This window comes from Anolis carolinensis, unplaced genomic scaffold, assembly GCF_035594765.1.
Source record: "Anolis carolinensis isolate JA03-04 unplaced genomic scaffold, rAnoCar3.1.pri scaffold_9, whole genome shotgun sequence".
NCBI classification, from domain to species: domain Eukaryota; kingdom Metazoa; phylum Chordata; class Lepidosauria; order Squamata; family Dactyloidae; genus Anolis; species Anolis carolinensis.
Window position 1 is genome coordinate 7,422,829 of NW_026943820.1, and position 24,318 is coordinate 7,447,146.

A 24,318-nucleotide genomic window follows, 5' to 3' on the forward strand; every position below is an offset into this window, starting at 1 on the left:
ATCTGATGTGTGCCAATGGGTGTTAATAATATCATCAATATACAGTAGAGTCTCACTTATCCAACATTCTGGATTATCCAACGCATTTTTGTAGTCAATGTTTTCAATATAGTGTGATATTTTGGTGCTAAATTCGTAAATACAGTAATTACAACATAACATAACTGCGTATTGAACTGCTTTTTCTGTCAAATTTGTTGTAAAACATGATGTTTTGGTGCTTAATTTGTAAAAGCATAACCTAATTTGATGTGTAATAGGTTTTTCCTTAATCCCTCCTTATTATCCAACATATTCGCATATCCAATGTTCAGCCGACCTGTTTATGTTGGATAAGTGAGACCCTACTCTATTAATAACCATAGCTACCCTGGGAATCTAAGCTGAGCCTGGGAGAGGAATGCCTCCACATTACATCTGACGTGTACCAATGGGTGTTAATAATAATATCTATCTATCTATCTATCTATCTATGTATCTAACAATAGCTACTCTTGGAATCTAAGCTGAGCCTGGGAGAGGAATGCCTCCACATTACATCTGACGTGTACCAATGGGTGTTAATAATAATATCTATCTATCTATCTATCTATGTATCTAACAATAGCTACTCTTGGAATCTAAGATGAGCCTGGGAGAGGAATGCCTCCACATTACATCTGACGTGTACTAATGGGTGTTAATAATAATAATATCTATCTATCTATCTATCTAACAATAGCTACTCTTGGAATCTAAGCTGAGCCTGGGAGAGGAATGCCTCTGCATTACATCTGATGTGTGCCAATGGGTGTTAATAATAATATCTATCTATCTATCTATCTTTGTATCTAACAATAGCTACTCTTGGAATCTAAGCTGAGGAGAGGAATGCCTCCGCATTATATCTGATGTGTGCCAATGGGTGTTAATAATAATATCTATCTATATCTATATCTATCTACCTATCTATTTATCTATATAACAATAGCTACTCTTGGAATCTAAGCTGAATCTAGGAGAGGAATGCCTCTGTATTACATCCGATGTGTGCCAATGGGTGTTAATAATATCAATATATATATTTATAACGATAGCTACTCTGGGAATCTAGGCTGAGCCTGGGAGAGGAATGCCTCTGTATTACATCTGATGTGTGCCAATGGGTGTTAATAATAATATTATTAATATCAATAGTACTCTGGGGAAGATCCAAACGTTTTAAAAGTTGGTGGGCTAAAAGTGATCGAAATGTCCTCCGTGTGTGGCGATTTTCACCCCTCTAGCCCAAAAACCAAGGGGGGGAATGAGCCTCAGAAGCCCTCCAATTGCTGCCAATGGCACAAAAATTTTCATGTTTTTCGTTAGCCAGAAGAAAATTCGTGTCGTATAAGCAGCCCATTTTTGTTAGCAGGAACCAAATACGAAAATGAGACGACACGAATGAAACTACACAAAACAAACAGCAATTCCATACAAAAGCACAACACTAATGGCCACACCCTTAGGCTTCCTTTTATAATGCAGATGGGAATAAAACTATGTTAGGTTCATAATGCAGGGCAACACGTATCATTGCTCCGACTTTTCATCTGAACCGAAGAACTGATTGATTGATTGATTGACTAGTTGACTGTGCTCTCGTGATGCCTTTTATTTTATCAGTTGCTAATACAAAACAGTCAAGCCCTGTTGCTAAATGCTATGTTCCTTCCATTGTTATTTGTGATTGGCATCTTCTTGATTTACTAGAACTATGGAGCAAGTCAGTCTAAACAGTGGGGCTTCCCTCCAAGGAAATATACCAGGACTGGACTGGAGGTCATGTAATGCTACAACCTCACTATTCATTCCTCTGTGTGTGAGATCAGAAATTGTATACTACAGTAGTCTCGCTTATCCAACTTATTCCAACATTCTGTATTATCCAACACAGCCTGCCTCCTGCCCGGATCCACAGCTGTTTCTCTAGGCAGGCAAGGATCACAGATATTTTTAAATTCTTCAGAGGACTGAACTTTTTACAGATTTAACAATATTGTTACTGTACATTCATTTTATGCAATTCTATCTTTACTTATAGTCAGTTTTTTAGTAGTCAATGTTTTCAATACATTGAGATGTTTTGGTGCTAAATTCGTAAATATAATAATTACGTTACCGAGCATTGAACTGCTTTTACTGTTGATTTGTTGTTTCATTTTTTATTGTATCATAATTTAACATGTTTGTTTAAGAGCAGACACATAATATTCAATATAATCTACTCTTCATTAACTTTTGGCATCTACGGTTATTTTTATGTTTATACATATTTTCTATCCCTCACCGCTGTGTTCCCCTTTTTCCAGATGTATTGTAAAACATGATATTTTGGTACTTAATTTGTAATTTTAATAAAGTAATTTGATGTTTAATAAGCATTTCCTCAATCCCTCCTTATTATCCAACATTTTTGCATATCCGATAGCCAGCCCGTTTATGTCGGATAAGCCAGCCCGTTTAGGTCGGATAAGCCAGAAAGTTAATGTCAGATAAGCTAGCCTGTTTATGTCGGATAAGCCAGCCCGTTTATGTCGGATAAGCCAGCCCGTTTAGGTTGGATAAGCCAGAAAGTTAATGTCAGATAAGCTAGCCTGTTTATGTCGGATAAGCCAGCCCGTTTATGTCGGATAAGACAGACCGTTTATGTTGGATAAGACAGACCGTTTATGTCGGATAAGCCAGCCCGTTTATGTCGGAAAAGCCAGCCCGTTTATGTCGGATAAGACAGACCGTTTATGTCGGATAAGCCAGTCCGTTTATGTTGGATATGCCAGAACGTTTATGTTGGATAAGCCAGCCTGTTTATGTTGGATATGCCAGAACGTTTATGTCGGATAAGCCAGACCATTTATGTCGGATAAGCGAGACTCTACTGTATATTTTTAAACCCAAAATATGTACCAAATGGAGACCGCAGGCAATTATACTCCCTCTCCTTCATTGCAATTAGGATGAGAATGAGATCAACTTTCCAAACCAACAAGCAGAATATCCACACGATGCTGAGCCATCCGAGCATCTTTGACGGAGAGGAAAAGGGGAGCGGAGCAATGTGCCATTAACACAAATTCCCAAATCACTCGTGCATACATCTGTCTTGCAATGTGTGTGTAGACGCAGACACACACTTTCATTTGCTTTCCCTTATTCATCAACTCCGGTTACAAAAAACAATAACCACATTTCTCTGCCTTTCGGTCTCCATTCTGCAAAAGGGTCTGCAAAAAAAAAAAAAGTGGCACAGTCCAGCAGCCATTACAGAAACAGAGCCGCAAATGCCGTACTCCGGAGTGCAAGGCTACCTTTCTCCAAATGAGCAAGGAAGGAAGGAAGGAGAGGCCGGGATACCGAGACTACTTGGGAGCTGCGACAGAGCGCACAAATCTGCAGAGAAATAATAACACAATCCCCCCTCCCTCGGCACGGTGCTTATTATTATCATACCAAGTGGCCAGAGAGAGAAAGGGAAGGAGATTTGGCTCTCACGCTGCCAAAGGTTTGCAAGCCCTTAAAATGGATGATGGAAGGGGAGACAGTGTGAGTACCTTCGCTGCCACAAGGAGCAAAGCCTTGGACTCGCCGTAAAGACCGAGTCCGATTCAGTCTCACCTTTCCCTTTTTGCAAAAGCATTTATTAACTCAAAGTTTGGCAGCAATTCTTTGCAATTGTATAGAAGCACGAGGATGGCAAACAAGGTGGGAGAGAGAAGAGAGGTTTCTGGAAACAAGACCAAGAGAAGGTTCAAGTCATGTCCCCATCACAAAGCCTCATTAACCTGGAATAAAATCCGGGAAGAAGAAACGAACGGTTATTTTACTCTCCTGCCCACACGAAATCATTGAGCGTTGGCTGCCAACAGAATGTCACAAGGCAGCCCTAGGGGGTAATGAAGCAAGGTCTGCTTTGCCTTGGTCCGTGGCTTATTATAAGGACGCTTTTGTTGAAGGAGGATGTAACTTGGGGGGTTTTGGGGGGAGGACGGCCTGGAAATTCCTGCGGAGAGAGACAGTTTCAAGGTACGGCTTGGGAAAGTGGGAGGCTTAACTTTCCACACCTAGACGAAGCCGATTTATGAGAAGTCTTTTTGCTCATCTCCAAAACAGTTGCCTTCAAAGTCTATTCAAAGTCTATCAACGCATTTGGAGGAAATAAAAGGAAAAGGTGGGAAATAAACTGGAAAGATCTGCCTCCTGGGCACAGAATGACAATCTGAAATGTTGCACAGCAAAGAAAATAATAATACAGTGGAGTCTCGCTTATCCAAGCTAAACGGGCCGGCAGAACCTTGGATAAGCGAATATCTTGGATAATAAGGAGGGATTAGGGAAAAGCCTATCTATATATATAAAAGAGTGATGGCATCACGGCGACCCACAAAACAACAAAACTACAGGCCCCCCAACCTCAAAATTTGACAACACAACCCATCATCCACGGCTCTAGGTTGATACAACAAAAAGAAAAGAAAAATAAAGTCCTAATTAGAGGGAGAGGAATAATTGCTTTTATCCAATTTCTGCCAGTTAGAAGGCTAAGCTCCGGCCACTTGGTCTCCTAGCAACCCAATAAAAAATAATAAAAAACACTAAAAAATAATTAAAAACACTAAAAAATTAATACAATAAAATACTATAATAACAGAAAATAACTAAAAATAATACAAGAAAATAATAAAATATAATAAATAAAAAGATAACTTACAATAAAATTAATACAAAAATACAAATAACGTCAAATAAAAATTACACAACAATTTTTAACCAATACCACCACCACTTTGCCACAGCAACGCGTGGCCGGGCACAGCTAGTTAAGTTATAATTTTACAAATTAAGCATCAAAACATCATGTTATACAACAAATTTGACAGAAAAAGTAATTCAATGCGCAGTAATGTTATGTTGTAATTACTGTATTTATGAATTTGGCACCAAAATATCATAATATATTGAAAACACTGACTACAAAAATGCCTTGGATAATCCAGAACCTTGTATAAGCGAGTCTTGGATAAATGAGACTCTACTGTACTCAACAATTATTGTACCTTGGCATCACATCCCAGCAAAGCTTACAAAGCTCTTGTTCACACAACTCCAGAGTAAAATTGTCAGAGTAAAATCTCCACTAAAAATATCCACACAACCTGGTTGAAAACTTATACTAAGATTGGAGAAATATCGAACTATGCCTCAAAACTATAACAGTGTCAGGTAGATCCTACTGACATCTCAGCGAAGGAAGTCAATGTATGTACAGTAGAGTCTCACTTATCCAAGCTAAACGGGCCGCCAGAAGCTTGGATAAGCAAATATCTTGGATAATAAGGACGGATTAAGGAAACGCCTATTAAACATCAAATTAGGTTATGATTTTACAAATTAAGCACCAAAACATCATGTTATACAACAAATTTTGCAGAAAAGTAGTTCAATACACAGTAATGTTATGTTGTAATCACTGTATTTACGAATTTGTGTATATATATATGTGTGTGTATACACACGCACACACACACACACATGAATATATATAATATTAATATTAATAATATTATGTTGTAATACAATGTAATAATAATTATAATTCACTATTATAATTGTATATTTATATTACATGCAATATTACTAATAATACAGTAGAGTCTCACTTATCCAACATTCGCTTATCCAACGTTCTGGATTATCCAACACATTTTTGTAGTCAATGTTTTCAATACATCGTGATATTTTGGTGCTAAATTCGTAAATACAGTAATTACTACGTAGCATTACTGCATACTGAACTACTTTTTCTACCCAATTTGTTGTATAACATGATGTTTTGGTACTTAATTTGTAAAATCATAACCTAATGTGATGTTTAATAGGCTTCTCCTTAATCTCTCCTTGTTATCCAACATATTCGCTTATCCAACGTTCTGCTGGCCCGTTTATGTTGGATAAGTGAGACTCTACTGTATTGCAATATAGTTGTATAATATAATATATTGTATGTATATATACTTGTAAACCGCCCTGAGTCCCCTTCGGGGTGAGAAGGGCGGTATATAAATGTCGCAAATAAATAAATAAATAAATAAATAAATAAATAAATAAATTTGGCACCAAAATATCACAATATATTGAAAACATTGACTACAAAAATGGCTTGGATTATCCAGAGGCTTGGATAAGCGAGGCTTGGATTAGTGAGCCTCCACTGTAATTCACAACCTCTGAGGATGCCTGCTATATATGTGGGTGAAATGTCAGGAGAGAATGCTTCTGGAACATGGCCATACAGCCCGGAAAACACACAACAACCCGGTGATTCTGGCCATGAAAGCCATCGACAAATCAATGTATAATTCTTTTGGTGCTTTGCTTCTGTATATGTTTATGTTATGCAAACCATCACAATCTGAACACAGTTGGTTCATAACAAAAGCATGAAAGTTTACTTTGGAGGCATATCTTATCTAAAGATATCCTGCAACACCTTGGATCTGCATCTACACATGCTCACAAGGGAAATATCAGAAGGCACTTTTGGTATAGTTTGGTGTTTTGTGGATCCATACTCAAAAAAACAAGCGACCACATGCCCAAACCAGACCTGGTGCTTCCTTTAAAGCCTTATGAAGGTCTAGAGGACTATTATAAAGAAAGAGATGCATGGATTGTAACCTCCTCAGATGTCACAATGATGTCTACAAGTCTAACCAGAAAGTCCATGGGAAAGAGTTAAGACTCTTGACCAGTTGACAAAAGAGGTCCTGAAAATTATATAACTGTTTGGAGCAAAACCAGTATGCAGCCTGATACCCCATTTGGGTAAAATACCCTAAACCAGGGGTCCCCAAACTAAGGCCCGGGGGTCGGATGCGGCCCTCCAAGGTCATTTACCTGGCCCCTGCCCTCAGTTTTATAATATAATATATTGTATATACATATAATATTGATAATACTATTATAATGTAATACAATATAACACTAATAATAATAATACCATATAATAATATTAATTATATATTCTATATTACATATAATATTACTAATAATATTACAGTATAGTGGTATAGTTCAATATAGTAATATAATGCTAATATTGTGCTATGCTAATACAGTAGAGTCTCACTTATCCAACATAAACGGGCCGGCAGAATGTTGGTTAAGTGAATATGTTGGATAATAAGGAGGCAATAAGGAAAAGCCTATTAAACATCAAATTAGGTTATGATTTTACAAATTAAGCACCAAAACATCATGTTAGACAACAAATTTGACAGAAAAAGTAGTTCAATACGCAGGAATGCTATGTAGTAATTACTGTATTTATGAATTTAGCACCAAAATATCACGATATATTGAAAACATTGACTACAAAAATGCGTTGGATAATCCAGAATGTTGGATAAGCGAGTGTTGGATAAGTGAGACTCTACTGTAATATAATATATTGTATGTACATATAATTTGTAAGCCCCTCTGAGTCCCCTTTGGGGTGAAAAGGGTGTGATACAAATGTAGTAAATAAATGCAGTAAATAATAAATAAATAAATAAATTTTAGACTTAGGCTCACCCAAAGTCTGAAATGACTTGAAGGCACACAACCACAACAACAACAACAACAACCCTAACTAACTTGACTATCTCATTGGCCAGAAGCAGGAGCACACTTCCCATTGAAATCCTGATAAATGTATGTTGGTTAAAATTGTTTTTATTTTTAAATATTGCATTGTTCTTTCATTGTTGTTGTTGTTGTTGTTGTTTTTGCACTACAAATAAGACATATGCAGTGTGCATCGGAATTTGTTTGTATTTTTTTTCACATGATAATCCGGCCCCTCAACAGTCTGAAGGATTGTGGACCGGCCCTCGGCTTAAAAAGTTTGAGGACCCCTGCCCTAAATGTTATGTTGGTTGAAATATTTTATGGAAGAGTAAAACACCCTAAACACACCAGATCCCATCAGAGCTTGGAAGCTAAATAAGGCCAAATAAGCTCAGGTGTGAAACCATAATGAATAACAGTTGTTGTAGATATACTTTCAATGAAGGAACTGCCCAAACCATTTGGAGTATTCCTTGCCTACAAAAAATCCATGGAGTCACCATAAGTCAACAAGGATATAAATTATTATTATTATTATTTTATTGTATGACCCAGCAAACAAGATAGATATGCTGGATTTCGTATCACAAAATCACAAGTCGAACACTTCCCAAGTGTCTAGGACTGTGCAATGTATTTTTGGATTATTATTATTATTATTGTATGACACAGCAAACAAGATAGATATGCTGGATTTCATATCACAAAATCACAAGTCAAACACTTCCCAAGTGTCTAGGACTGTGCGATGTATTTTTGGATTATTATTATTATTATTATTATTATTGTATGACCCAGCAAACAAGATAGACATGCTGGATTTCGTATCACAAAATCACAAGTCGAACACTTCCCAAGTGCCTAGGACTGTGCGATGTATTTTCGGATGATGCGTGCAGATCCCAGTAGGGTGGCCTTTTGCAGTTGGCAGATCGTAATTTTGTCAATGTCTATGGTTTCCAAATGCCGGCTGAGATCTTTTGGCACGGCACCCAGTGTGCCCATCACCACCGGGACCACCTGCACTGGTTTCTGGTTTCTTTTATCGCAACTCAAGACAAACCATGCATGTATTTTTTCAGTATTAATGCAGTTTTTATTATTTTTATTTTTATTATTATTATTATTCTGCTACAAGCGACTTGTAGGTATACACACACACAAAATCCTGATATACTTACAACTATGTGTAAGTTACACCGCCTCCATTTTCCTCTCTTCACTATGGTCTCCATGTGGCCTTTGGCAAGGAAGAAATGTGCCCTTTCATGCCTTACAAGTGAAGCACAATCTTCACCAACACCACCATCATCATTTTGTGGCCAATGGGAAATGGTGTGTGTGTTTACCTTCAACTTATGGCAACCAAATGAATATCATAAGGTTTTCTGAGACAGAGTGATCCTGAGTCTCCTTACGGAGAGAACAGGATATAAATTATTATTATTTTATTGTATGACACAGCAAACAAGGTAGATATGCTGGATTTAGTTTCAAAAAATCACAAGTCAAACACTTCCCAAGTGTCTAGGACTATGTGATGTATTTTCGGATGATGCGCGCCGATCCCATATTATTATTATTATTATTATTATTATTATTATTATTATTATTATTATTATTATTCTGCTACTTCCTTCCTCTGAAATAGTCCTTCATTGGCGTTCTCCCATTCAAGTACCAACCAAAGCTGGTCCTCCTTGAGCTTCCAAGATCTGCTGCCTTGATGGTGTTTACTCTTCCAAAACTAATTTGGACAATAATATGTCCAAATTTATCATACAATGCTCAAGTCTCAGTACTCTCAGACCAGCAACGAATTGTTTGAAGGAATTTGAAGCTGTCACATGAGTAGGAGAAGCTTGTAAATGGGATGAAGGAGTCAAACAAATTGCACTGACTGGCAAACGTCCTCCAATATAGAGCACACCCAACTTGGAAATGAAAGGGACTAAAACCTAGGACTTTATGGAGGCAAAGCATGTGTTCTTCCCATAAACCATATCTGACAAATGATATGATCATACAGAGAGGCCTTTCCCATGCTTTCTTACCTCTTACTACACTGCAATGCTTGAAGATCTAGGAGCCAGCGAAATAGAGTTATCATATATACAAAATGATATACACAACATCCCAGTTTATTCATTCTGGAATATTTGGCATTTTTCCTTCTCCCCAAAGCTGTATACACTCTTAACAAGACGAGAGATTCCAATAGCAATATTGCAAAAATGACAACAGCAACTTGGAGTGATGCTCCGAAACGGCGAGCAGTGCAAGGAGCACCATTTGAGATGGCATTTGTCATTCTAATCAAATTATGACGATAATATCTATGGGTTGCTGTGCGTTTTCTGGGCTATATGGCCACGTTCCAGAAGCATTCTCTCCTGACTTTTTTGCCCACATCTATGGCAGGCGTCCTGTTTCTGGAACATGGCCATACAGCCCAGAAAACTCACAGCAACGCAGTGATTAGTATTTGTCATTCTAATCAAATTATGATGATAACACCTATGGGGTGCTGTGAGTTTTCTGGCTGTATGGCCATGTTCCAGAAGCATTCTCTCCTGATGTTTCACCCACATCTATGGCAGGTGTCCTGCTTCTGGAACATGGCTATACAGCCCGGAAAACTCCCAGTAATAACATTTGTCATTCTAATCAAATTATGACGATAATATCTATGGGTTGCTGTGCATTTTCCAGGCTGTATGGCCATGTTCCAGAAGCATTCTCTCCTGACTTTTTTGCCCACATCTATGGCAGGCGTCCTGTTTCTGGAACATGGCCATACAGCCCGGAAAACTCCCAGTAATAACATTTGTCATTCTAATCAAATTATGACGATAACACCTATGGGTTGCTGTGCGTTTTCCGGGCTGTATGGCCACGTTCCAGAAGCATTCTCTCCTGACGTTTCGCCCACATCTATGGCAGGCGTCCTGCTTCTGGAACATGGCCATACAGCCCGGAAAACTCACAGCAACCCAATGATTCTGGCCGTGAAAGCCTGCGACATCATAACATCTATTCTTCCCATTTCCTGGACATTCAGATAATCCCATTGAATACTATTCCCTGTTGAAAGGTGTATACAGTTTTTGGAGAGGACGCTGTATCTCTTTTATCACAACTCAAGACAAACCATGCATGTATTTTTCAGAATTAATGCATTTACTGAGCCTTCAGTTAATTCTCATAGTCATTACTATGGGAGGGAACACTAGACCTTGTACTGCATCCTCGGACCAACCATGTGCTTATGCTTCAGTATAGATGTGCTTATTTTCACCTTCTGATAATTCTCGGTTTGAAAATTGTATATACAGTGTATCTTATAGCAAATCAAGATCATCCATGCATCCGTCCTGCAACATCAATGCATTTCCTTAGCTTTCCAATTAATTACTGTTCAAAAGTATATACATTTGGGGAGGAGAGCAGACATTGTATGTATTTTCTTGCAAGCATGAAAGGAAAGAGAGGAAGAAAAGAGAAAGGCACAAGGAGGAGAGAGAGAGAGAAATCCAGATCCTGGGGAGAAAGGAGAAGGCCGGAGAAAAGGAGGGAGGAAGGAAGGAAGGAAGGAAAGAAGAAGGGAAGGAAGGAAGGAAGGAAGGAAGGAAGGAAGGAAGGAAGGAAGGAAGGAAGGAGAAAAGGAAAGAAGAAGGAAAGGAAGGTGGAAAGGAAGGAAGGAGGTTAGATGGCCATCTATTGGGGGTGCTTTTGAATGCGATTTTTCCTGCCTCTTGGCAGGGGGTTGGACTGGATGGCCCACGAGGTCTCATCCAACTCTAGAATTCTATGATTTGAAGGAAGGAAGGAAGAAAGAAGGGAAGGAAGGAGAAGGAAAGAAAGAAGGATAGAAGGACGGAAGGAAACGAGAGAAGGAATGAAGAAGGAAGGGGAGAAAGAGATAAGGAAAGAAAGAAGAGAGAAGGATAGAAGGAAGGAAAAGGATGGAAGGAAGGAAGGAATGAGAGAAGGAAGAATAGAAAGAAGGAAAGAAGGATAGAAGGAAGGGGAGAAAGAGAGAAGGAACGAAAGAAGAGAGAAGGATAGAAGGAAGGTAAGAAAGAAGGATGGATGGAAGGAAGGAAGGAAGGCAAGAAGGAATGAGAGAAGGAAGAATAGAAAGAAGGAGAGAAAGAAGGAAAGAAGGATAGAAGGAAGGGGAGAAGGAAAGAAAGAAGAAAGGACAGAAGGAAGGAAGGGAAGGAAGAATAGAAGCATAAAAGAAAAATAAATGAAGGAAGAAAGGATGGTGAGAAGGAAGGAGAGAAGGAAAGAAAGGAGGAAGGGTAGAAGGAAGGATAGAAGGGAAGAAAGGATAGAAGGAAGGAAGGGACGAAAGAAGGGAAGAAGGAATAGAAGCATAAAAGAAGAATAAATGAAGGAAGAAAGGATGGTGAGAAGGAAGGACAGAAGGAAGGAAGCGGGGAAGGAAGGAGAGAAGGAAGGAGGAAAAGAAGGAATGAGAGAAGGAAGAATAGAAAGAAGGAGAGAAAAAAAGGAAAGAAGGACAGAAGGAAGGGGAGATAGAGAGAAGGAAGGAAAGAAGAAAGAAGGGTAAAAGGAAGGAAGGAAGTGAAGAAGGAAAGAGAAGGAAAGAAAAAAGGATAGAAGGACGGAGGGGAAAAGAAAGAAGGGAAGGATAGAAGGAAGGAAGGAAGGAAGGAAGGAAGGAAGGAAGGAAGGAAGGAAGGAAGGAAGGAAGAAGAGAAGGAAGGAGGGAGGGAGCGAAAGAGGGATGGAGAGGCAAACTCGCAATCCCCGCCAAGCTTGGCCCCGGCCCTGATTGGTCACGCGCGGAAAAGAAAGAGAGAGAGAAGCAGAGAGAGAGAGAAGAGGAAGAGAGGAGGAGGAGGAAGAGGAGAGTCGCGTTGGCTTACCTTTCACCGAGCGCGGCTTGGCTTGCTTCCTTCTGGACATCTCCAGCTCCGATCCCGGCCTCTCTTCTTGCTTCCTTCCCCCCCCCCTCCTCCTTCCTCCCCTCTTCCTCCTCCTCCTTTCCTCTCTTCTTCCTTCCTTCCTTCCTTCCTTCCTCCTCCTCCTTCTCCCACTTGGAAACTTTCTCCGGCGGCGGCGAGGACGAGCGGCTCGATCCTTGTGGGTCGCTGCCCACTTGGCCTGTTGCAATGCGGCAACTTCGGAGCCCCCTCTTGTTGTGTGTGTGTGAGTGAGTGTGTGTGTGTTTGTGTCCCTTTCCTTTCCACAAGCCTCCGGTTTGGAAGACAACGAGGCTCCTTGTGCAAAGAGCTGGGAGAGCGAGTAGAGAGAGAGACAATATTGTCCAAAGGCGAGAGTGTTTGGATGGAGGGATTTTTCTCCCCAATTCTTTCAATTCCTTGTCTTCGGGGGAGGAAAAGTTTCCCTCAAGGAAGCCTTTGGCGAGGATGCTTGTCCAAAAAAAAAAAGACCACTGTCAGTAGGAATTGCTGGTTGGGTTAAGTGTCTTCTGCTCCTCCTTGGCTCCCTTTCTTGGCTCTCTTTTGGGCGGCTAGAGCTGCTTCTGCTTCTTCTTCTTCTTCTTCCTCCGCCTTGGGTCCATGGGTCAGGCAAAGGGCCCCGATCCGGGCGCCTTCATGGCTTCCTCCTCCTCCTCCTTCTCCTTCTTCTCCTCCTTCTCCCCGGCTCTGCCTTCTCTTCCTCCCTCGCCAGCCTCCCTCTCTTGCCTTTGTCCTGGCGCTCTTTCCTCCTCCTCCTCCTCCTCCTCCGCCTGCTCTCAATGCTGCTGCTGCTGCTGCTGGGGCTGCAGTGCAGACACACATAATAAAGCCAGGCTTGGCTGGAAATGTAGCGGAGTCCCAGCAGGAGGATGTGAGGAGTGGAGTCCCGGCGGGGGAGCGCTCTGATCCCGTAGGGAGCCCCGCGCAGCCTGGGCTGATCAGACGGAGAAGAGAGCCAACAGCACCGAGCCATGGACAGCCCGGGAAATACAGCTCGGGTCGGAGGCAAAACGCGGACAGGACGCCCAGGAGAAGCAGAAACAGGAGGAGGAGGAGCCCGGCTCCGGATTGGAGTCGCCACGCCAAGATGGAGAGAGAGAGAGAGAGAGAGGAGGAGGGAGGAAGAGAGAGGAGCGCACGAGCAAAGCCGCGCAGGAGTCACTCCTCGCCCTGGATGATGATGATGATGATGATGCTACTGCTTGTGCTGGAGGCAGAGAGGGAAACACACGCTCTTCCAGCTCTTCTTCCTCCTCCTTCCCTGGCCCTTTTGTTGTGAAGCCTCCCTTCGCAGAAACACAGGCACAAGCATCTCCAAAATGCGCCCAAACCAAAAGTCGCCTCTGCTGCTGGAGAAAGAAGAGGATGCTCCCAAAACATGAGTCGCTTTTGCTGCTGAAAGAGTGGAAAAGCTTATTCTCTCTCTGTCCCTTTTATTATGAAGCCTTCCTTCACAGAAACACAGTCGCTTTTGCTGCTGAAAGAGTGGAAAAGCTTATTCTCTCTCTGTCCCTTTTATTATGAAGCCTTCCTTCACAGAAACACAGTCACAAGCATCTCCAAAATGCGCCCAAACCAAAAGTCGCCTCTGCTACTGGAGAAAGAAGAGGATGCTCCCAAAACATGAGTCGCTTTTGCTGCTGAAAGAGTGGAAAAGCTTATTCTCTCTCTGTCCCTTTTATTATGAAGCCTTCCTTCACAGAAACACAGTCACAAGCATCTCCAAAATGCGCCCAAACCAAAAGTCGCCTCTGCTACTGGAGAAAGAAGAGGATGCTCCCAAAACAAGAGTCGCTTTTGCTTCTGAAAGAGAGGACAAGCTTTTCTGACTTATTCCCTCTCTGTCCCTTTTAAAAACACAGGCACAAGCATCTCCAAAATGCGCCCAAAACAAAAGTCGCCTCTGCTGCTAGAGAAAGAAGAGGATGCACCCAAAACAAGAGTCATTTTTGCTGCTGAAAGAGAGGAAAAGCTTATTCTCTCTCTGTCCCTTTTATTATGAAGCCTTCCTTCGCAGAAACACAGGCATAACCATCTCCAAAATGTGCCCAAACCAAAAGTCGCCTCTGCTGCAGGAGAAAGAAGAGAATGCGCCCAAAACAAGAGTCGCTTTTGCTGCTGAAAAAGAGGAAAAGCTTTTCTGACTTCTTCTCTCTCTATCCAATGTTGTTGTGAAGCCTCCCTTCACCAAAACACAGGCACAGCATCTCCAGAATGCTCCCAAAACAAGAGTCGTCTCTGCTGCTGGAGAAAGAAGAGGATGCGCTCAAAACATGAGTCGATTTTGCTGCTGAAAGAGAGGAAAAGCTTTTCCAACTTATTCCCTCTCTGTCCCTTTTAAAAGCACAGGCACAAGGATCTCCAAAATGCGCCCAAACCAAAAGTCGCCTCTGTCAATGTTGTTGTGAAACCTTCCTTCACCAAAACACAGGCACAAGCATCTCCAAAATGCTCCCAAAACAAGAGTCGCCTCTCCTGCTGGAGAAAGAAGAGGAAGCACCCAAAACAAGAGTCACTTTTGCTGCTGAAAGAGAGAAAAAGCTTTTCCGACTTCTTCTCTCTCTATCAATGTTGTTGTGAAGCTTCCTTCACAAAAACACAGGCATAAGCATCCCCAAAATGCTCCCAAAACAAGAGTCGCTTTTGCTCTGTGTCCATTTTATTGTGAAGCATCTCCAAAAGTCGCCTTTGCTATTGGAGAAAGAAGAGGATGCTCCCAAAACAGGAGTCGCTTTTCCTGCTGAAAAAGAGGAAATGTTTTCTGACTTCTTCTCTCACTTTGTCCATTTCATTGGGAAGCATTTCCAAAATGCTCCCAAACCAAAAGTAGCTTTTGCTGCTGGAGAAAGAAAGGCAAAGCTCTTCTACTTCTCTCTCTGTCAATGTTGTTGTGAAGCCTTCCTTCACCAAAACACAGGCACAAGCATCTCCAAAATGCGCCCAAACCAAAAGTCGCCTCTGCTGCTGGAAAAAGAGAAGGCAAAGCTCTTCGACTTCTCTGTCAATGTTGTTGGAAAGCCTTTCTTCACAAAAACACAGGCACAACCATCTCCAAAATGCTCCCAAAACAAGAGTCACTTTTGCTGCTGAAAGAGAGGAAAAGCTTATTCTCTCTCTCTCCCTTTTATTATGAAGCCTTCCTTCACAGAAACACAGGCACAATCATCTCCAAAATGTGCCCAAACCAATGCTGCTAGAGAAAGAGAGTCAAAGCTCTTCTATTTCTTCTCTGCCTGTCCGTCTCTGGATTATTCTGAGGCTTAGTGTCCCCTTCTCTGCTCCCAAAACAAGAGTCACTTTTGCTGCTGGAAAGAGAGGGAAAGCTCTTCCCACTTCTCTCTCTGTCAATGTTGTTGTGAAGCCTTCCTTCACTAAAACACAGGCACAACCATCTCCAAAATGCGCCCAAACCAAAAGTCGCCTTTGATGTTGGAGAAAGAGAAGTCAAAGCTATTCTACTTCTCTCTCTGGCAATGCTATTGTGAAGCCTTCCTTCAGAAAAACATGGGCTGAGCATCTCCAGAATGCTCTCAAACCAAAAGTTGCCTCTGCTGTTGGAGAAAGAAGAGGATGCTTCCAAAACAATAGTCGCTTTTGCTGCTGAAAGACAGGAAAAGCTTTTCCGACTTCTCTCTGTGTCCATTTTATTGTGAAGCATCTCCAAAATGCTCCCAAACCAAAAGTCGCTTGCTGTTGGAGAAAGAAGAAGATGCTCCCAAAACATGAGTCGCTTTTGCTGCTGAAAGAGAGGAAAAGCTTTTCCGACTTCTTCTCTCTGTGCCCCTTTTATTGTGAAGCCTCCCTTCGCAAAAACACAGGCTGGGCATCTCCAGAATGATCCCAAACCAAAAGTCACCTCTGTCAATGTTGTGAAACCTTCCTTCACAAAAACACAGGCTAGGCATCTCCAGAATGCTCCCCAAAACAAGAGTTGCTTTTGCTTCTGAAAGTGAGGGAAAGCTTTTCTGATTTCTCTCTATCAATGTTGTTGTGAAGCCTCCCTTCACAAAAATACAACCTGAGCATCTCCAGACTGCTCCCAAAACAAGAGTTGCTTTTGCTGTTGGAGAAAGAGAGTCAAAGCTCTTCTATTTCTTCTCTGCCTATCCATCTCTGGATTATTCTGAGGCTCAGTGTCCCTTCTCTGCTCCCAAAACAAGAGTCGCTTTTGCTCCTGGAAAGAGAGGGAAAGCTCTTCCCATTTCTCTCTCTGTCAATGTTGTTGTGAAGCCTCCCTTCGCAGAAACACAGGCACAAGCATCTCCAGAATGCTCCCAAACTAAAAGTCGCCTCTGCTGATGGAGAAAGAAGAGCATGCACCCAAAACAGGAGTCGCTTTTCCTGCTGAAAAAGAGGAAAAGCTTTTCTGACTTCTTCTCTCTGTGTCCATTTCATTGTGAAGCCTTCCTTCACAAAAACACAGGCACAAGCATCTCCAAAATGGTCCCAAACCAAAAGCTGCCTTTGCTTTTGGAGAAAAACAGGAAAAGCTCTTCTACCTCTCTCTCTGTCAATGTTGTTGGGAAGCCTCCACATAAACAGAAGCTGAGCATCTCCAGAATGCTCACAAAAAAGAGTTGCTTTTGCTGCTGGAAAGAGAGAGAAAGCTCTTCTCATTTCTTCTCTCTCTGTCAATGTTGTTGTGAAGCATTTCTTTACAAAAACACAGGCTTAGCATCTCCAAAATGTCCTCAAAACAAGAGTCACTTTTGCTGCTGGAGAGAGGGAAAAGCTCTTCTTCCCTTCACAAAAACACAGGCTGAACATCTGTAAAATGCTCCCAAACCAAAAGTTGCCTTTGGTGCTGGAGAAAGAAGAGGAAGAAAAAGCTCTTCCCACTTTCTTCTCTGCTTGTCCATCTTTGGGTTATTCTGAGGCTGAGCACCAGATATTGACTCCTAAACTAGGAGTCACTTTTGCTGCTGGACAAAGAGAGGAAAAGCTCTTCCCACTTCTTCTCTGTCTGTCCATCCCTTCAATGCTCTCAAATCTGGAGAAGCTCATTCTCTTTCTTCTCTGCCTTTCAATCTACAGCTACATTGGGGTTATAGTGAAGCCTTCCTTCACAAAAACACAGGCTCAGCATCCCAAAAAAGAAAGTGTTGTGTACATTTATGTTGTCATAGTCTTATATGCTTATGTATTTTAACTACTAATTCACCTTGTATATGTATCAAGACACATGCAGACATCACTAACAGTATGCTAGCCATATTTGAGCAATTATTGGTTTAATATTAGTCAAGGCTTTATGGTCTTGGGTCTGCTTCCAATGCCACGCCGTCTGCATCTGAAAATGTGAATTCTCTATAAAGATGGCATTCAACATGGCGAAATGGTGAAAATTATATGGTCGACAAGCAACTGCAAAGCCCTCATAAGGTTGCCCAGTCACTAGCAAACGTGCCATGGCTTGTTTTGCTGCTTTAAGAAGCGGCATGAGCTTCAGAGAAACAACAGGTGGAAAAACAACACTGCATTGGAGGCAAATCTTATCAGTTGCGTACAGATGACACAGCAGTTAAAGGCACAGTTAGAGGAGTTGATAGAGAAAATGACAACCCTGGAACCCCAACATCTCAAAGATCAGAAGCAAAACAATGAATATGATTGATTTATGACATGAAAAAATCAATTTCTTTGGGAATCCAAGAGACAGAAACATCTCGGTATCCTTGCTCCATATCGGTCACGATTCTCAGCAAATGCCAAGAGCAATTATGCTCAGTTTTTAGACCTCAAAGCATGCAAATTCAAATGGAAAATTGGTTTAAGGTACTTTCAATAAAAGTTGAACTATATTCTCCTTGATCAGACATTCCAGGCACTTTATGGAGCAAATAAATTAATTTATAAACTTACCAGTGAAGTCTATGATTTTGCTTCCTTTCCGTTTCTGTCAAGGAAAGGCTCTTCCTCCCAGACTGCGCGTAGTTTATGGCACAACCACAAAAAGTTACACTTTTCAATAAGTTCAATCTGAAAGACAGAGAAAGGAAAATCAATTCCCTCCACTACTAGTTATGCAGGGTGATTTAAAACCACGGAAAATACAGAGAACCCAGCCACCTATATTCCTCAGAGATAAATTCCATTATCCTCTTGTGGCAAAAACAAATATTTCTTCAATCTTTTAAAGGCAGGGTTGGAAGCACAATTTAATGACCTATTACATCTTTCAATTACAAGAAAGGAAGATTGTTCAGAGGTAGCTATGTCAGCCATGCAGCAAAACAGGATAAATTCCAAAATGGATATCGTGACCATACCTTCAAAAGGTTGTATAGTATATATAAAAGGTTTTCCCCAGATATTAAGTCTAATCGTATCCTATTCTGGGGGTTGGTGCTCATCTCAATTTCTAAACTGAAGAGCCAGCATTGTCTGTAGACACCTCCAAGGTCATGTAGCTGGCATGATTGCATGGAGTGCTGTTATCTTCCTGGCGGAGCTGTACGTATTGATCTACTCACATTTGCATGTTTTTGAACTGCTAGGTTGGCAGAAGCTGAGGCTAACAGCGGGAGCTCATCCTGCTCCTTGGATTTGAACTGCCAACCTTTCAGTCAGCAAGTTCAGGAGCTTTGCGGTTTAACCTACTGTGCCACTGAGGGCTTGAATATATATATTATATTCAAAATATAATATATTATATTTTTGAATTATTTGGATGCTGTAATAAAGGTATCAATAATACATATCTTCTGAATAACTAGGATCCCTAAACGCAGCTATGTTCAACTTCAGTATAAGGCCAGCTGTCTGACCCCATGGGATCCTGCATCCATAGATTCAACCATCTATAAAGGTTGCTGTTTCAAATCCGTGAGATGAGGTGAGCTCCCATCTGTCAGCTCTAGCTTGCAGGGACATGAGAGCAGTCTCCCAGCAGGATGGTAACACATCCAGGCATCCTCTGGGCAATGTCTCTGTAGACGACGAATTTTTTCACACCAGAAGTTACTTGCAGTATGTTCTCAAGTCACTTCTGACGTCTATGGCATATAAATGCATTTTTAATTCTAAAAAACAAACCTTGGTTTTGTCATTTTATATAAGAGACACCATTTTACTGTGACATTGTTTCTGATGGGACTTGGGCATCCATGAATTTTGGGATAGAAAATAAAGAATGTTTTGGCACCAAACCAAACAATGACAGATCTGGACCAAACCTGGCACGAATACTCAATATGCCCAAATTGGCACACTGGTGGAATTTGGGGAAAATAGACATTTGGGAGTTGTAGTTGCTGGGATTTATGGTTCACCTACAATCAAAGAACTCCTTGAACCTCACCAACTATACAATTGGGCCAAAACTCGCACACAGAATTCCCATGACGAACAGAAAATACAGGAGGGATTTGGGTTTCTGAAACCATCAGAAATTTGTGTTTTCTGATGGTCTTTGGTGGCAACTCTGAAACCCCTTTTGTGATCCCCCCCCCAGGGTCCTGACCCCCAGGTTGAGAAAAACTGTTCTAGATTATCTTGCTTTGGTTATAATCCTGTCAACACACAACCCCATGACCTCACTAGTGATGATAATAACAATCATCATCATCATCATCATCATCAGGGGGCAGAGGACTCTTACAAGTAAAACAAGCAGTCAAAGAAGAAGAACATGCCCTGGCAGAATATGTAAAGCAAAGTGAAGAACCTGCTTTGATTGAAGTCAAAAATCAGAAACTCCTCAAAGCACAACAGACAAAGAATCAGTACAAGAAAGCCGCACTACAAACTAGAGCTGACAGCTGGCACAACAAAACATTGCATGGAAAGTTCCTTGACAAAATTGAAGGAAAAGCTGATAAGGAGAAGACCTGGCTCTGGCTCACGAATGGGACCCTGAAGAAGGAGACAGAAGGCCTGATCCTTGCAGCCCAGGAGCAAGACATCAGGACAAAGGCAATTCAGGCCAAGATCGAAAAATCAGCTGTGACCCAAAATGCAGACTGTGCAAGGAAACCGATGAAACCATTGATCATATCCTCAGCTGCTGTAAGAAAATTGCACAGACAGACTACAAACAGAGGCACAACTATGTGGCCCAAATGATTCATTAGAACTTATGCCTCAAGTACCACCTCCCAGCAGCAAAGAACTGGTGGGATCACAAACCTGCAAAAGTATTGGAAAATGAACACGCAAAGATACTGTGGGACTTCCGAATCCAGACTGACAAAGTTCTGGAACACAGCACACCAGACATCACAGTTGTGGAAAAGAAAAAGGTTTGGATCATTGATGTTGCCATCCCAGGTGACAGTCGCATTGACGAAAAACAGCAGGAAAAACTTAGCCGCTCTCAGGACCTCAAGATTGAACTTCAAAGACTCTGGCAGAAACCAGTGCAGGTGGTCCCGGTGGTGATGGGCACATTGGGTGCCGTGCCAAAAGATCTCAGCCGGCATTTGGAAACAATAGACATTGACAAAATTACGATCTGCCAGCTGCAAAAGGCCACCCTGCTGGGATCTGCGCGCATCATCCGAAAATACATCACACAGTCCTAGACACTTGGGAAGTGTTAGACTTGTGATTTTGTGATACGAAATCCAGCATATCTATCTTGTTTGCTGTGTCATAATATTATAATAATAATAATAATAATAATAATAATAATAATAATAATAATAATAATAATAAATCACACAGTCCTAAACACTTGGGAAGTGTTCGACTTGTGATTTTGTGATACCTTAAATGTGTGTTCCAATGATTTTGTGATAAGAAATCCAGCATATAGATCTCATTTGCTGTGTCAATAATAATAACTTTATTTTTGTGTCCTGCCCCATCTCACCGAGGGGACTTGGGGTGGCTCACATGGGGACCAAGTCCAACAACATACAATAAAATACAGTGGTATAAAATACACAGTATAAAATACATCAATATAAAATACATAACAGTCACAACAGATTAATATATCAGAAGGGACTTGCTTCCACACTTGGTGGTCTTGCTCAGAAACAATAAAATACTGGAAGATTATACATGAAGAAGCCCAAAATATATTGGAAAAAACTTTCCCACTAAAACCAGAATTTTTTCTTCTTGGACTAACACAGAGTATAACAAACTTTAACCACAATGTCAGAGTAATAGCAGCGCAGCAGCAGTTGGATGGAGTCAGAGGAACGTAGCACGAAGAGACATCAGAGACGATGGTAAAACTATATACAAGTTTTACTGAAAGCAGTAATAAAGACAAACAGACTTGAAGACAGTGGCCACAGAACTTGACTTCTCAACAGACAGCAGAACAGAACTGAACTCAACTGAACTGATGTAATCAGTAATGCACAAACACTTGTGTCTGGACACTCCCCAGTTCCAGCCACACATCAAGGTCACCACAGCGTCTCAGTAATTAACTCTTTACAGACTATAGTACACTCTGGATGATGCAATCAGTATGCAATACTGGAAAGACACAAATTTCATTTAAACACTATCTATACACAAATCCCACATTAACAATTTTTACGTATATACCTACCACAGCAAGAATATCCTTTGCTAGATTATGGAAATCAGAAGATATTCCAAAAAAAGAAAGAAAAAGAACTCTGGTTAGATAAATTGGATGAAATTTACAATATGGATGGACTAACTTACTTAATGAAAGTAAACAGAGGAAAATCATTAAGAATGACAGACTGGAAGATGTATGAAGAATATAAAAAGAAAGCAAAGGACTAAAAGACAAAAAGGAGAACCCGAAGAGAGAATTCAAGATAGGTAATCAGGAAACAAAAGAAATCAGACAACAGAGGATGACACAACTATATAAAGATTGTATGTGATTGCCTAGTTTAAAGAAAAGTGTTATAAGACATTCAGTATAAAAAAACCATGAGATGTAATGAATGTACAATAAGTTGATTCATATGTGCTTAGGTGTTGTATATATTTAAGAAGACAAAATTACATTTAAAGAGGGGGAATTGTTAATGTAGGATTTGTGTATTGGTAGTGTTTAAATGCAATTTGTGTCTTGCATGTATTGCATACTGATTGCATCATCCAGAGTGTACTATAGTCTGGAAAGAGTTAATTGCTAAGAAGCTGTAATGACCTTGATGTGTGGCTGGAACTGGGGAGTGTCCAGACACAAGTGTGTATGCATTACTGATTGCATCAGTTCTGTTCTGTTCTGCTGTCTGCTGAGAAGTCAAGTCCTGTGTTTGTCTGCAAGTCTATTTGTCTTTATTACTGCTTTCAGTAAAACTTTGTATATAGTTTTACTATCGTCTCTGATGTCTCTTCGTTCCATTAATTCTATCCAACTACTGCTGCGCTGCTAATACTCTGACAAAATTATCCTTCACTGTATTTTCCATTCCATACCCACTTTCCTATATATTTTTAATTATGTAACACACTTGAGAAACTTGAATAAAAATGTATCCAAAAAAAAGATTAATATATCAACTCTAAAACACAGCTTCACAGAATTAAAGCATGGCCATTGAACAGAGGCGATATCATTATGATTATTTGTTCCATCCTCTAAAACTGTATTTTTAAGCACATTTTAAATGTTCCTCAATGAAAGCGGATACATGCAAACAAGGGCAGTAAGACAATATGGTCCTGCAAAAGTGCTTCCAAAAATATCTACAGCAGGAAAGTCTTGCGTGCCCTTGGAAGTTAGTGTCGAAACATCTGCCCGTAATGATCCAGTTGCAAAGCCATGGGTCTGGTGTAATATCCAAGGGTTAGCCTCTCACAGCATGGGAGCAGATCCATGGAAGTAGTTTAATAAAACACTTTTGTTTTCAACCCATTTCTCTGCCTCTCCGGTGTCTTATATCTTCATTTATGAGAGTTTTAATAAAAACACACCACCTTGGCAAGAAGTGCGTTGGAAAAGATTAAGCACTATTGGAATCTCTGCATCCTTTGAAATGCTCAGTTGTTTCCTCGCCGTGCTTTCACCGATGGCGAGCTCTCTTTCATTTCAGAACTACCTTTCCATGCCAATATTCTCAGGGCAGCCTATACGGTTTTATTGACTGTGTGCTTGCTTTAATTTCGGTGCCATCTTTTTCATATCAACGTTCTCAAGGCAGCTTAAACAGTCAAATACAATTAAGTTAAGAACATTGGATGCAAACTGGGGCTGGCAGCGACGGGGGGAAATAACACAGCAACGAAAAAACTCAAGAAGAAGAAAAAGAGAGATTTGCCTGGAATGAGATAGCATTGTAGATACCTTCATCTGCATAAATATTAATTTTGCAGTTTCTATATTGGGTTAGGGGCATCTTGAGCAACGATGGGCAATTACTTTGGAGATGGAAAGTAGTGTTGTGCTTTTGTACGGAATTGCTGTTCGTTTTGTATAGTTTCATTAGCTTTGTATCAGTTTTATATTTGTTCTCGCTAACAAAAATGGAGCGCCTATATGAAAAGAATTTTCACCTGGCTTACAAAAAACCGCAAAAATTTTTGGACCATTGGCTGCAATGGGAGGGTTTCCAAGGCTCAACCCCCCCCCCCCCCCAGCTCGGTTTTTGGGCTAGACGGGTGAAAATCACCACAAACTAAGGGCATTAAAATGTTTTGGTCTTCCCCAGAGTGGTGTTGTTGTTGTTGTTGTTGTTGTTATTAACACCCACTGGTACACATCCAATGTAATGGGAAGGCACTCCTCTCCCAGACCCAGCTTAGGGTTCCAAAGTAAATATCATTATTTATATTACTATAAATATTATTATTA

At 40.8% G+C, this 24,318-nt stretch overlaps 1 protein-coding gene across 2 annotated transcripts in view; it reads right to left on the reverse strand.

The window, feature by feature from the left end:
- The window catches only part of znf423 (zinc finger protein 423), a 499,271-nt gene extending 485,529 nt beyond the window's left edge, over positions 1–13,742 (reverse strand). The window contains exon 1 of one of the 2 annotated variants that reach the window (XM_062961910.1): positions 12,525–13,742. In XM_062961910.1, the coding sequence (XP_062817980.1) occupies positions 12,525–12,564 (40 nt within the window). In that variant the 5' untranslated portion in view covers positions 12,565–13,742. The remainder of the gene's footprint in view (positions 1–12,524) is intronic. The other variant, XM_062961911.1, reaches the window with a different exon arrangement.
- Between the last annotated feature and the right edge of the window lie 10,576 nt (positions 13,743–24,318).